The 15,792-nt window shown below is 38.6% G+C and overlaps 1 protein-coding gene across 3 annotated transcripts in view; it reads left to right on the forward strand.

The window, feature by feature from the left end:
- The window catches only part of COG5 (component of oligomeric golgi complex 5), a 193,512-nt gene that overhangs the window by 23,245 nt on the left and 154,475 nt on the right, over positions 1–15,792 (forward strand). For 2 of the 3 annotated variants that reach the window (XM_036327523.1, XM_036327526.1), the window contains one exon: positions 2,655–2,775. In XM_036327523.1, the coding sequence (XP_036183416.1) occupies positions 2,655–2,775 (121 nt within the window). Of the gene's footprint in view, positions 1–1,405; positions 1,627–2,654; positions 2,776–15,792 lie in introns of those variants that run through there. The other variant, XM_036327525.1, reaches the window with a different exon arrangement.

Consider the following 15,792-nt stretch of genomic DNA (forward strand, 5'->3'; position numbering starts at 1 on the left):
ATATATCCCTTGCATCCATCATGCATAGCCTCCTTAATCAACATCCCCCCCCACTAGAGTGGTACCTTTGTTACAATTGATGAATCACTTAAAAACCATAGTTTACATTAGGGTTCACTTTTGGTGTACATTCTATGGGGTTGAACAACTGTATAATGATATGTATCCATCATTATAGTGTCATACAGAGTATTTTCAGTGCCCTAAAAAGCTGTTCTCTGCTTATTCATTTTCCAACACCTGGCAACCACTGATCTTTTTACTGTTTCCATTGTTTTGGCTTTTCTAGAATGTCATATAATTGGAATCATAGAGTATGTAGCCTTTTCAGATTGGCTTCTTTCACTGAGTAATATGCATTTAAGGTTCCTGTATGTCTTTTCATAACTTGATAGCTCCTTTATTTTTAGTGCTGAATAATATGTTTGTATTATATTTGATAATAAATTCTAAAATAAAAAATAAGGAAGGAAAAATTGATAGGAGTGGAGGCAACTATATTAGGAAATGGTGAAAGGTAATGCATTACAGATAATCTAATACTTGTTGACTGAGGATTTTATTAAATGCTATTCTGAGAATATTCAACATAATAAGCCAGTGAAGTTTATTAAAAATGGGGCTGGAGTGCTGAAAACTGTTTCTAAGACAATAAATCTGGCAGGATGGATTTCAGAAAGCTGGCCAGGGGACCACAGTATTAAGGTGAAGATGATAAAGATTTGGATTAGGGTGATGCTAGTAGGAATAGAAGTAAAGCAACAATTATGTTATGCAGCAGAAAAATCGTCAATAAGACTTGGTGACAGATTAATATGGTTAAAAGTAAAAGCATTAGAAATAAGCTCAAAAATTTAATGTTTGAGGCTACATCCTTTATTGGGGAGGTTCTGGGGAATTCTGGCAGGATAATTCTGATTAGACTAAAGTAAGATCTGTATTTCTCCTCATGATGTATTTAGAATCCCAGAGGAGTGATTGCTAGGGATTCTACTTGAGAGATGGTCTATCTAAAAATTCAATCTGACAAGCAAGGAACTGATAGTAGTGGTTATTTTGGGTAAGTTCATATTTGAGACATAGCGATATGAGGGTGACATTATCTTTTGAATTTTGAATCATATGCTTATATTATCTATTCAAAAAGTAAATAAAATGTAGTAATTAAAAGATAAAGATGCCCAAATCTTCCACTTTCCAGGGGGGAAATTCTTATTTGTCATTGACTTTATTATTTTTAAGCACTTCAGACTATAGTTACTCATAAATGCAGTCAGGCAAATATGTTTCATACCTTGCTGCCTTTGACTTATATATGTTTATAAACGCATATTTGATTTTAGGTTTGTATATGTTGTGTGTGTGTATGTTAGGGTGCATGAATGTGGCTGTGTGGCTCTGGTATGTGTGTATTTCACTCAGAAAAACAAAATGTTTATAGCTGGAGCCTCAGGGATCCTGTGCTCTCAGTGCTTTTAATTTTCATTGCCACCATTTAGGATTTTCCTCTTTAGATGGGAGATGTCCTTGCTTGTCAGCCAGCTTCAGGGCCATTCAAAGATGGTGGTAATGCAGCAACAGCACAGACTGTCTCTCTTCTCTTCACTATCACTGCTGACGCTAAAGGTCATTACATACTAGTATATATCATTTCAGCAGTCTCCCTTCTCTCCACTCTCCCCAAGGCAATTGTCCTGGGTCCTGCTTCTGTAGTAAAGTGCCCTGAAATACATCAGTCTTTATTTCATGTCATAGTCTTTTGGATAGGTAAAGAACCAGTGTTGGATCTGATAATGAAAAGGTAATAGGAGGACATATATGGTAGTTTTTAAAAAAGAACTTTCTTGGATAATTATTAGTGATAAAACATAGGAAAATTCAAGTAGGGCATATTCTTCTTTAAGGTCTAGTAACATTGGGAGATGTTTTAAGTCTGTTCCCCTAGGGACGTAGCAAAAAGAAACCAGGATTGGAAATAATTAGAGGCCATAGTAGGAAGCTGGGCAGTCCTAGACAGTGATTGTCAGCTTTGGCTGCGCATTGGCACCATTTAGGGTATTAAAAAAAATATATATGATGCTTAGTTCACACTGCTAGAGGGTCTGATTTAATTGGTCAGGGCTAAGGCCTGGCATTGGAGCTTTTTGAACTTGAATTTAATATGAAGTCAAGAGTGAGGACCACTGGCCTAGAGAAGAGTCCCTGGGTTTTGTTGCACCTCAATCCCAAGTTCTCTCCATTGGGGATAAATTGGAGTTTTTGAATGATGATTTTTAAAAGTTGTGATTATTTAGGTTACTGAGTGGTAGAAAAACAAAAAAGACAACGAATCTGTAGCATCTGGAAATAATGGACAGGTTTACCTACTTTTTTGTTGTTGTTGTTAATCCTCACCTGAGGATATTTTTTAGAGAGAGTATAGGGAGGAGGAGAGACAGAGAGAAATATCTATGTGAGAGAGACACATTGATTGGTTGCCTCCCGCATGCGTCCCAAATGGGGCTAGGGATCGAGCATGCAGCTAAGGTACATACATGCCCTTGACCAGAAACAAACCAGGGACCCTTCAGTTCAAGGGCGAATGCTCTATCCACTGACCCATACCAGCTAGGGCCAGATTTACCTACTTATTGAACATTATGATATTTGTACAGGTTGCCTGTGATTTGCTTCGGAGAATAATTCGCATCTTGCATCTCAGTAAGAGACTCCAAGGACAACTGCAAGGGGGTAGTAGAGAGATAACAAAAGCTGCTCAGAGTCTCAATGAACTTGGTAAGTCCTTTTGATTACAAAGTTAGTAGAGTTTTAAAGGATTTTTCAGTCACTTGATTTGTTTTCTTTTGTTACGTTATCACCATTAACAAATATTATTGAGCACACTTATTTAATAATTGACTGTTTACAACATTGTCACACTTTTCAAAGTGGGTGAGTAAAATTAGTTGATTTCTTAGAAATGCTGTTTATATTTAAAACTATCATATAGTATAATTGGCCTTTTAAAAATATAGGCCTGTGAATTTTAACCTGTGTATAGATTCATGTAACCTCCGCACAGTCATGGTACAGAATAGCTCAATCTCTCTCATGATCTCCTTCTATAATAATGCCTACCCACTTCCCCTCCCCTACTCCTAACCCTGGCAACTACCCAATTGGTTTTGCATTACTGTTGTTTTTGTCTTTTGTCTTTTGTTACCTTTTGAGACTGATTTCTTGTACTCAGCATAATACCTTTGAAAATTATCAAGGTTTTTGTATATACCGTAGTTTGTTACTTTGTGTTTGTTGGAATACCATTGTGTGATTGTACCACTATTTGTTTTTTGATTCACTGATTGAAGGAAATATGCATTTTCAGTTTTTGGTGATTATGAATAGAACTACTATAAACATTTGTGTACAAGTTTTTATGTGAACTTAAGCTTTCATTTCCCTAGGAGAAATATCTAGGAGAAATGCTGTTTTTTAGGTGACAAATCCCATGTTGACATTATGCCTAGAAGATTATTGAATTTATTTCTTCATTTGTTCCTGAAACATTTAGACTCTTGACATTCAAGGGTTTAACATTCATGGTTTTGACTATTAAAAAGCTGCAAGGTCTGTGATGAAGCAGTTGATAATTTTTCAGGCAAAATGTTGAATAGCTATTGAGTGGGCAGAGAATTACCTAGCACCTGGATTTTAATGAGGATTTGTGTGTTTTTTTCCCGATAGGCACACAGTAATTTTTCTGAAGTGGATGTGTTTAGTAGTATTTGTAACTTTGTAGGTTCAAAAGGTCTTTATATTCATCGCAAATATCAAGATTCTATTTAGTCTTGGTGGTATGCTGTGAAAGTAGTTATGGGAAAATAATATCTGAAGGATGTGTATTACATGTTTTTTTGAAATTTTCTGTTTGATATTTCAATTACATAGTCATGCTGTAAAGATTATTCTGTATTTTTTACCAAGACAATGTAATATCTTTCACAAATCATGCTTGAACACATTTCAACTTATAATGCTTAAATACATTGCTTAGATACATCATTGGGAATAGATTCAACTTGTGATTTGTAATGCTGGGAAGATATTGTATAAAAAGTTAAGTTTTTAGCAGTGAGTAATGATTGCTTTTTTCAGACTGTGCTAAATTTAGGTGTATAAAAATCCTAGTATTAGAAATTACTTTTTGCTTTAACTTTTAAAAAATCAGGCACAAATATCAATTATAATGCTTTGAGTTTGTGCAGTGCAGAGTATAAACCCACTATCCTTCCAATGAGGTGTTGGCTTTATCCATAGTTTTATAAATATACCTAGAGGCCCGATGCATGAAATTCTTACAAGGGGCTGGGCCCTCGCAGCCTTTGCGGCTTGCCTCGGCCCTCACAGCCCCAGCTTCGTCTGGAAGGACTTCTGGAAGGTAGTTTGGCTGTCTGGTCTAATTAGCATATTACGCTTTTATTACTATAGATGATGATGAGAGGTTGTTGAGAAAGTATAGTTTGTGGTGGGTTTATCTCAAAATGGATTGTATTAATTTAAATTTTAAAGCTGCAAGGACTGGCTACCACCATGGAGGATCATCTGTGGGCCCACCCACAGAGCAGAACTTATTTCAAAAGGGCTCTGGTTGCCTGCTGTGTCCGCCCCTTGAGTGTGTAGATGTGGAGATGGTTGGGTGAGGCTTTGACATGATCTGAAACTGTATACTGGGTGTGCTGACTGGGTCCTTATAGGAAGTATAAGCCAAGGCCAGCCACCACCTGTGTTCTGCCTGGGGCCACCTGGCATGAAGTACAAAGTGAGCTGCACATGGCTGCTACTTGAGCTGTACTTGGAGGTGCCCAGGCAAGGCCAAACTGTGAACCAAGGCCTGCTGCTGCTAGTGTTGGGCCTGGGGCTGCTTAGTGAGAGGTATAGGTCACTGTGAGGCCAGATGCTGCTTGTTGAGAATTATTAGGAACATTTGAAGTGTGATCAAGGACAGGCGATTTGTATGGGAAAGCTTCTGCAGCTCAGATATCCCTCTCACATGTGGGTGTGGGACCAGCCCATTCCCCCCCACCCCCACCCTCTTTCTCCTCCCTTCCTACCAGTCTCCATGTGGCTTCTTTTAATTGCTAGTTGTAGAGTGTCCATTCAACTAGACATCAGGCAGCTCTGAATGATGGTTGTTCTGTAGTTTAGTTATAATTTTGATATGGTTGTGGGAGGATGGGAATACCACATTTACCTCTTCTGCCATCTTGACCCAAACTTGTTAGTTTTGGATACTTCATATTTATAGGTTAATATGATAAACTTTGTATCTTTTTATAATAATGATGCTTTCTAAACAGAAGCAAATCTCTTCATTTCTGCCAGTCTACGTTTATATTTTTAAAGTTTTATGGTTTTTTAAAATAACATATGTAGACTAAGCTTATCTACACTAATAAAAGACAGACATGCAAATTGACCATACCTTTGCTACGCCTTAAGCCATGCCCATCAGCCAATCAGAGCAACTATATGCAAATTAACCCAACCAAGATGGCAGCTGGCAGCCACAGAGCTGGAGCAAGCAGGAGGCTTGGTTGCCCCAATGATGGAGGAAACCAAGCTTCCTGCCGGCTCTCAGCTCCACTCAAAGCAACAAAGTTTCAATTATAGAAGGTAAATAAACCCCAGATACCTGCTTTCAACCGGCCGGGGCCACGGAGCTGGAGCAAGCAGGAGGCTTGCATTGCACCTGGCGAAGGAGGAAGCCAAGCTTCCCTCCCTCCCGCCCTGGCTGGCTCTGAACTCCTCTCAAGGCTACAAAGTTTCAATTATAGAAGGTAAATAAATCCCAGAATAAAAAAGAAAAAGAAAAAAAGGAGAGGCTGGGAGCTTCGGTCGCCGGGGGGCTTGGCCAGCATGAAAACGACCCTCAGCCCCTCACCCAGACTGGCCAGGCATGCCAGTGGGGACCCCCCACCCTAAAGGGGGTGTGGCCAGCCTGCAAACAGCCATCAGCTCCTCACCCAGGCTGGCCAGGCACCCCAGTGGGACCCCTACCCGGATCCGGGACACCCTTCAGGTCAAACCACCCAGTCCCCACCCATGCACTAGGCCTGTATCCTATATAATAAAAGGGTAATAGGCAAACTGACCCTAACAGCAGAACAACTGGGAATGACTGGTCACTATGACACACACTGACCACCAGGGGGCAGACGCTCAATGCAGGAGCTGCCCCCTGGTGGTCAGTGCGCTCCCACAGGGGGAGCTCTGCTCAGCCACAAGCCAGGCTGATGGCTGCCAGCACAGCAGTGGTGGCGGGAGCCTCTCTCACCTCCTCAGCAGCACTAAGGATGTCCGACTGCAGCTTAGGGTTGCCGGGCTGCCAGAGGGATGTCTGACTGCCAGCTTGGGCCCTATCTCCCAGGGAGTGGGCCTAAGCCAGCAGGTGGACATCCTCTGAGGGGTCCCAGACTGCGAGAGGGCACAGGCCGGGCTGAGGGACCCCCCCCCCCCCCGCCAGTATTTAATAAAATCTATTACTTATAATTAAATTTAGGAAACAATTAGGTTTCAATATACATTAAGACTTGCAGTTTGTTAGAAACCTCATATAAAAATGAGTGACTAAGATGTAGTTTTGTGTTTGATAAGCTTAAGGTATGTTCTTTTCTGAAACTAAGCATTGCTTGGCTGGTTTGGCTCAGTGGTTGAGTGTTGACCTATGAACCAGGGGGGGCACAATTCGATTTCCAGTCAGGGCACATGCCAAGTTGCAGGCTTGATTCCTGATAGAGAGCATGTAGGAGGCAGCCAATCAGTGATTCTCTCTTATTATTATTGGTGTTTCTGTCTCTCTCTCCCTCTACCTTTCTCTCTGAAATCAGTCAAAATTTTTTTTAAAAAAATTGTTAGAACTAAGCTCAAAACTGATGATGACGATGATCATGTAAGAGAAACTAGTCTCTGCCCTAACCGGTTTGGCTCAGTGGATAGAGCCTCGGCCTGTGGACTGAAGGGTCCCAGGTTCGATTCCGGTCAAGGGCATGTACTTTGGTTGCGGGCACATCCCCAGTAGGGGGTGTGCAAGAGGCAGCTGATCAATGTTTCTCTCTCATCGATGTTTCTAACTCTCTATCCCCCTCCCTTCCTCTCTGTAAAAAATCAATAAAATACATTTAAAAAAAAAAAATAGAGAAACTAGTCTCCTCATGATCATGATCATCCCTAAGAGAAACTAGTCTCTCAGCTTTCTTGTTTTGGCTCATCTGCATTTTCCATAAAATAGTCAGAAAAATCCTCATTATTCTCTTACCATAAGACTTAAAATTTCTGGTCCATATGTCATATGTGAAAACCAATACCCTGTTAATTTTGAAATGCTTTTAACCAAGATTTGCGTACATTTAAATTACCAGGTTATTTTTTTTGTTATGAATTCAGTGTTATTTTTAACCAATTTTAGTGAATAAGCCATATGTTGGAAAAAACACTAGTAATTTCACTGACATAAATAAATATTACATAGCTACAGCTATATAGTCTACATATTTAAACTTAAGGGTGTTCAGGCAACGATCAGCATGTGATCACACTGCATCACACAAGGTAATTGGTTCTATTGTCTCATGGCATGACTTTCCGCAGTTTTTTAAACTATGTTGAGAGAGAGAGAAAGAGGAGAGAAACATCAATGAGAGAGAATGCTCCTTGCATGCCCCCTGCTGGGGATCGAGTCTGCAATCCATGCATGTGCCCTGAGGAACTTGAACCAGTGACCTCTTGGTTCATGGATAAAAGCTCAACCCCTGAGCCACACTGGCTGGGCTCTGCAACACTTTAATGCTTGCTGGCCAATGTCCTCAGATGTGCAGTAAGCCACGCCCCAGCAATGTGTTTTTGTTTAGTCACAGTGACTGGTGAATGCATGCATTACTAGAACTATTCAGTATAAATTCAAAATCACAGTAATACATATAAAAACTTTTCTGTGAAATCAAAGTTTTATAAAAACTTTAAATACACAAATTTGTCTGCATAAGTAACAACAGGTAAACTAACTCATTTGTCAACTTTTTAACATACACATTTAGAAAATCTTTTTTTAAAAAATATATTTGATTAATTTTTTAAAATATATTTTATTGTTTTTTTACAGAAAGGAAGGGAGAGGGATAGAGAGTTAGAAACATCGATCAGCTGCCTCCTGCACATCTCCTACTGGGGATGTGCCCGCAACCAAGGTACATGCCCTTGACCAGAATCGAACCTGGGACCTTTCAGTCCGCAGGCCGACACTCTATCCACTTAGCCAAACCGCTTAGGGCTGGAAAATCCACTTTATTATATAATGAACTTTTGGCTTTAATGAACACCCACTTGCCCTCATTAGTCTGTTTTATTGAGGTTTTACCATATTCATTCAACCAGTATTTATTGAATGCCTACTGCATGTGCTTGTGTTATTTCAGATATTGAAAATATATCACTGGGTAAAATGGAAACCTCTCTGCCTTTTATGGAGTTTATATTCTAGTAGAGTGGTGGTCCTAAAGTGACATACCTGGTATATCTATCAAAATCTGTTTCCAAAGTTTGAGCTCTTAACTACCAATGCTGTACTCCTTTCCTTAAACTCCATGGTACCATTTAATTGCTTCATCAAAGGCATTGTTGCCATTGGTAGATCTCCCAGTGTCCCTTTTTATGTAAAGGATAAAAATATTACACTTAAGATATACCATGTTTGTACAGTGAATGTGTTTTATGTTGTGATTGTGGGCTGACTGTTGTCAGTGACTTAACATTCTTTATCAAAGCTTTATTGAATTATTTTTTAAAGATCGTTTAAAAAATATTTTTATTGATTTCAGAGGGGAAGGAAGGGAGAGAGAGAGAGAGAGAGAGAGAAACATCAATAATGAGAATCATTGATCAGCTGCCTCCTGCACGCCTCCTACTGGGGATCAAGCCCTCAATCCAGGCATATGGCTTTGACCAGAATCAACCTGGGACCCTTCAGTCCACAGGCCAATGTTCTAGCCCAGTGGTTCTCAACCTTCCTAATGCCTGACCCTTTAATACAGTTCCTCATGTTGTGGTGACCCCCAATTTCATTGTTACAAATTGAACATAATTAAAACATAGTGATTAATCACAAAAACAATATGTAATTATATATGTGTTTTCGGATGGTCTTAGGTGACCCCTGTGAAAGGGTCGTTTGACCCCCAAAGGGGTCGCGACCCACAGGTTGAGGACCGCTGCTCTAGCCTCTGAGCCAAATAGCTAGGGCTAAAGATCATTTTTTTTAAAAGTATAATCAAGAAGTAAATTAAAGTAGTTGGATATGATAAAAAGTATTTCCACCAGTAATTTTTCATGATCTGTTTTCTGAGTTTTATAATTGTGTTGCTAAGCTGCAATATATTAATACCATGTATCATGAGAAAATATTCTTAAAACAAAATTTGCCATGGAAGCATTTTATGAAATATTTATTATAGAAGGAAGAGATAGTCTAACTTTGTTTCATCCACTAATATTCTTACTGTAACTGTGGTATTTTCTTAATCTGATAAAATGCTACTTTAGGCAAATATTTCTGACTTGTGTACAAGTGAAAGTATGATTTATATAATTTTCCCTCATAATATGTTACCAATAATTAATGAATTAATGAGTGTTTTTCTTGAGATGTCTGCAAGATGAGGTAGTTAGTGAAAATTGTAGAAAGGTTTATTATTTTAAGCTTTTGAAAATTGTTTATTGATAGGAAAAAAGTTTTAAATGCCACATTACAGTATTAAATTAGGTCCAAGGTGACTTCTTACATGTATTTAATAATACCGTATGCTTAGTTTTTTTGTGACAACTTTAATATAGAGAATTCAATATGCATGTTTGAACTTACACTGGAATCACATATGATGATATACATTTTCAGTAAGTATATTTGATTTAGGTGGTCTCCAAATTACTTACATATGTGACTAGATTCAGCTACCACCAGGTGGGGGTAATGCTGTGCTCAAATCTAAATGTTCCTGTTAATGGGCTTATGCTTAGCTGTGGGTTTGCCTGTTGTAAAGATAAACAAATTAAAGTTACACACACACACGAAAGCCTTTTTCTTTTAACTAATTGAATTTAATGTTACTAAAATTTATATTAAACAGGTGATATCCACACACCATTTATGATACTATTTTATTGGTTTTATCTTTAATCACACAGTGTCAAGAAACAAAACCAGGATAACATCCACACAGAAACAAAAACAGCTTGCTTTTTGGAAACTTTAGTATTTTCTTTTTCATACATTTCGAAATTTTGGTAGTATTTCTAGGTATATGTGTTATTACATATGGTGATTTAATGCTTATGGAAGCTGTTTATGTTACCTTACTGGAACATTTATTAGCGTTCTCAAACACTGATAAGATTCTGTAAATTAGTAATGAAAATGAAAATTTTCATTTCTTGGTTCTAAAGGGTTTTCTTTTCTAGTTGGATGCTTAAGTCTGTAGTTCTCAACCTCTTTTCTATTCTAATATAAATATGTTCAGTTGTAAAAATGAAAATGTATCTTAAATTAACATAAGTAGTACCTTTGAAATACTAGGCTTATTATTATATTTACTGTTCCTTTTTGTTGATTATTTTATTGACTGTTTTTTTACTATTGGTATCAGCCTACTTCTTAGTGAATTGAAGCTTTGGGTCTCCAAGTCTAATATTATATAGGAAGATTAGGTGGGCCATTCTACATTTCATCGTTATACTTGATTGCTTTATGTAAAAAAAAGCCTAGAACTATTAAAAGCAGTTTTTATCAATCATTGGTTTGGTAAATTGAAATTAGCTATAGTCTAAGTTAAAAGGATTCAATGCAAATATATGATTATGATTATAAGTATACATATAGAATTTTAATACCATGTAAACAACAGGCATGGTCTTCTGAGAGAGGTGTTTATTAGTAAAATAGGATACAGTTATATTTTAATTTCTATTCATTTATTTCACTTCAGTGAATCAGAAATGTTTTCCTACCACATACAAATGGAAGACAATGCTGATAATATAATTTTATCACACTAGGAATATATTCATTGGTTAGTGTTGATGATCTATATTATTTACATATTAATTTTATTAAAACTAAAATAATTTCACTTTTATCATTGACTATGATATTAGCTGTGTGTTTTTTAGGTATGGTCTTTATTATTCTGAGGAAGTTCACTTCTATTTCTAATTTATTGTTTTTATCATGAAGGAGTGTTGAGTTTTGTCAAGTGGTTTTTCATCAGTTGAGACGATCTTGTGTCCCCCCAACCCCTCTTCATTCTGTTAATGTGGTATATAGTATTGGTTGATTTCTGTGCGTTGAATCATCCTTGCATTCTGGGATAAATCCCCCTTAGTCCTAGTGCTTAATGCGCTGCTGGATTCAGTTTGCTAGTATATTGCTGAAGATTTTTGCATCTATAGTTATAATGGACATTGGCCTGTTGTTTCCTTTTCCTGTGGTGTTTTTTTGTTTGGCTTTGGTATCAGGGTGATGTTGACCTAATAGAATGAGTTAGGAAGTGTTGTTCTTTTTCATTTTTTTGGAAGTGTAAGTAATTTTGATATTAATTCTTTAAATGTTTGGTAGAAAAAATTCACCAGTGAAGCTATCTGGTTTTGGGCTTTTCTTAGTTGGAATTTTGTACTTTCTTTTGTGTTAATCAAATACTTTTGTATATTTCATTTTGTTTTGTCTATTTGTGCTTGCATTGCATTTTAGTCATTTTAGATTCTGTTATGTTCTACTAGAGCAGTGGTTCTCAACCTTCTGGCCCTTTAAATATAGTTCCTCATGTTGTGACCCAACCATAAAATTATTTTCGTTGCTACTTCTTAACTGTAATGTTGCTACTGTTATGAATCATAATATAAATATCTGATATGCAGGATGGTCTTAGGTGACCCCTGTGAAAGGGTCGTTCGACCGCCAAAGGGATTGTGACCCACAGGTTGAGAACCGCTGTACTAGAGGCTTGGTGCACCAGTGGGGTCCCTAGGCCTGGCCTGTGGGATTGGGCCAAAACTGGTTCTCTGACATCCCCCAACAGGTCCTGGATTGCAAGAGGGCACAGGCCAGGCCAAGGGACCCCACCAGTGCACGATCCAGGCCGGGGAGGATGCGCCCCCTGTCACACTCAAGGCAGGGTCGATGGGGAGTTTGCGGCGCCACCCCCTGTCATACACAGAGCAGGGCCCATCAGGGGGGTTGGGGCTCCGTACCCTGTCACGCACAGAGCAGGGTCAATCAGGGGGTTGGGGAGCTCCCCCCTGTCACTCACAGAGTAGGGCCGATAGGGGAGTTGGGGCACCGCCCCCGTCACACTCAGGGTAGGGCGGATCAGGGGGTTGGGGTGCCGCCCTCTATCACCCACAGAGCAGGGCCAATCAGGGGGTTGGGGCACTGCCACTGTCACACTCAGGGCAGGGCCGATGGGGAGGTTATGTGATTATGGTAATGAAACTTGAGATGCCGAGATTTTCTCCATTATCTGGGTAGATTATTCTAAATACATGAGTTCTTCAAAATGGAAACGGAGGCATGGGGAGATAAACAGCCTTATGACTATGGGGGGTGGGTATGCATGAAAGACAGTGAAAGGACTAGCCAAAGAACACATATGCGTAACCCATAGACACAGACAACAGTGTGGTGATGGCCAGAGCGAAAGGGGGATGGGAGATGGGTGGAGGTGGGCAAAGGGGGGTAGGTCATCTGTAATAGTGTCAACAATAAAAATAAAAAAAAAAACTGCAAAAAACGTGAGTCATTAAAAGAGGAAGAGGAAGGCAGAGGAGTGGGTCAGAGAGATGCAATGATAGAAGAGGCAGAAAAGATTTGAAATATGAAGTACTTAACTTGCCATTGATTGATGGCTTTGAAGATGAAAGAAAGGGACAGCGAGCCAAGACATTCAGATGTCCTAGAAGCTGGGAACTGTCCTCAACTGACTGCCAACAAGGAAATGGGGACCTCAGTCTTACAACCACAAAGACAATTCTGCCAGCACCTTGAATGAGTTAGAAACAGATTCTCTCCTAGGACCTCAATTAGGAAACAGATTGTCCCCTAGACCCTCCAGAAAGGAATCCAGCCATGCCATCACCTTGATTTTTAGCCCTTTGGGACCCATTTTGGACTTCTAACCTCCAGAATTGTAAGATAATGAATTTGTAGTTTTCAAGTCTTTAAGTTTGTGGTAATTTCTTATGGCAGCAAATAAGAAACTGCTAATACATATGGCGTTGTCTTTACCATATCAGCTATCTGAAAGGAGGATTATTTGTTTAGGAAGGAAGAAAATGACTAATTTTTTAAAGGTTTGCCCTAGGAAGACATTAGAGTCAAAACAAAACAACACACACACACACACACACACACACACACACACACACACAAGTGCGAGCGCACACACACGCACACTCCATATGTTTTAATGTCCTGCCTCTTCTCACGGGGTAAGAAAGTGCCAAAGTTAAATGAGGTTGGCAGGGAACTAGATACATTTTTTATACACAGATACAAAATGTTAACTGATGGTTTCAAAGTAAAAGTAAACAGTTATAATGAAATACTGCTTATAAAACATCCTGATATTACTGCTTTTCTGTTGCTTTCAAGAAATAAATAATGACCTTAAGTCACATTAATAGCACTTACAGGTAAATAATTTGGGAGTTAAAAAAAAGTGCCTTTTATTCTGACCTGATTTACATACTCTCTGTGCTTTAGGGAGAGATAGAAACATCAATAATGAGAGAGAAACATTGATCAGTTGCCTCCTGCACACCCCCTCGTGGGGATTGAGCCCCAACCTGGGCATATGTTCTGACCCGGAATCAAACCATGACCTCTTGGTTCATAAGTTGACACTCAGCCACTGAGCCACACCAGCTGGGCTGAAACGTGTATAATTTGGTTAACCAGTGTTACACCAATAAATTCAATATAAAGGAAGAAAAACAAACAAAAACCACAAAGTAAATTAATAAGTTTTTTAAAAAAAGTGTTTTAGTGCTGTGTGATAACCTAGATCCTCCAGTTTGGTCCAGTTACTCTTCCGGAATGGAAGACTACCCAAGATGATGATCTCTTCTTAGGAACATACAGGAGAGAAGTAATCTCTGCTTGGTTTTCTCCATAAATATTGAGTTGTGTTAGTTGCATGATAGAGGGTGGAGGAAAGAGAGAAGGTAGTTTATTTTTTATAAGGTGTGGGGATACTTAATAGCCACCTAAAAGAGACTTTCCACCTAAAACTGAGTAATAATATTGATATTTTATATATATTTTTGATTTCAGAGAGGAAGGAAGAGGAAGAGAGAGAAACATCAGTGATGAGAGAGAATCATTGATCGGCTGCCTCCTGCATGCCCCCTACTGGGGATCGAGCCCACGACCCGCATGTACCCTAGACCGGAATCGAACCCGGGACCCTTCAGTCTGCAGGCCAATGCTCTAGCCTCTGAGCCAAACCAGCTAGAGCTACAATTGACATTTTAGAGTGAGTTAAACTATGGCAATGAAAATAAAAACTGAAAAAAGAAGTAGTTGGAAAAACTTATATGAAGCGTAGATGACTTATGAATAAATCTTGTTGAATGGGCACAGGTAGGCTAGTTATTTTAATGTAACAACCAGAACAACACAGCTTTCATAAACGTCTCTCATCAAAGTAATGCTCACTTTACTAACACTTTAGAGACTGTAAAACATCATAAGATTATAATATAAAATATCATAAATGTTTCTTCTGCTTTGTGCTTTGTAATTAAGAGAAAGGAGAGCATAGGCATTGAAACTATCTAGACCAGGGTGGGCAAACTTTTTGACTCAAGGGCCACAATGGGTTCTTAAACTGGACCGGAGGGCCGGAACAAAAGCATGAATGGAGTGTTTGTGTGAACTAATATAAATTCAAAGTAAACATCGTTACATAAAAGGGTAGGGTCTTTTTTTTTTTTTTTAGTTTTATTCATTTCAAATGGGTCAGATCCCGGCCGGCAGGCCGTAGTTTGCCCACGGCTGATCTAGACCCTGATTTTAACACATTTTAATTATTCCATTATTTCACAGTACATTACTTTATTTGCTTGATTTTTGTAATGGGTTTTCTATTATATCTCAGTTGACTATTCTTATTTTCCTTTTTAAAACTTGAAGTTACATTTTTGTTGTTGTTGTTGCATTTAATTATTTTTTACTTACTATTTACTGGTAGATTTTTCCTGCATTTCCTTTCTTACAGTTTTTTAAAAAAATATTTTTATTGATTTCAGAGAAGAAAGGCGAGGGGGAGAGAGAGATAAAAACATCAATGATGAGAATCACTGGCTGTGTCCTGCATGCCTCCTACTGGAGATCTAGCCTGAAACCTGGGCATGTGCCCTTGACCAGAATCGAACCCGGGACCCCTCAGTCCACAGGCCGATGCTCTATCCACTGAGCCAAACTGGCTAGGGCCCCTTTCTTATAGTTTTTAATAGGAAAATAGATTTAGACATTTTTTTTTTTTTACTGACATTTTTTCAAGGCTGTGTCTTTGTGTAACTTTTGGGTTATCTAATTCTACATTTGGAAAACATAGAGATGTTACTACTACTAATATCGGGATTTTAATTTCTAATAAATATTATGTTGTATTTTAAGTCTTGATGAAAAGTATCTGATGGGACATTGCTGTGATCAGGAGATGAAAATGAGCAGAACTGTACCTTAGAGGTGGAAAATGGAGATTGAGA

The sequence above is a fragment of the Myotis myotis genome, unplaced genomic scaffold, assembly GCF_014108235.1.
Source record: "Myotis myotis isolate mMyoMyo1 unplaced genomic scaffold, mMyoMyo1.p scaffold_m19_p_11, whole genome shotgun sequence".
In the NCBI taxonomy this organism is placed as follows: Eukaryota; Metazoa; Chordata; class Mammalia; order Chiroptera; family Vespertilionidae; genus Myotis; species Myotis myotis.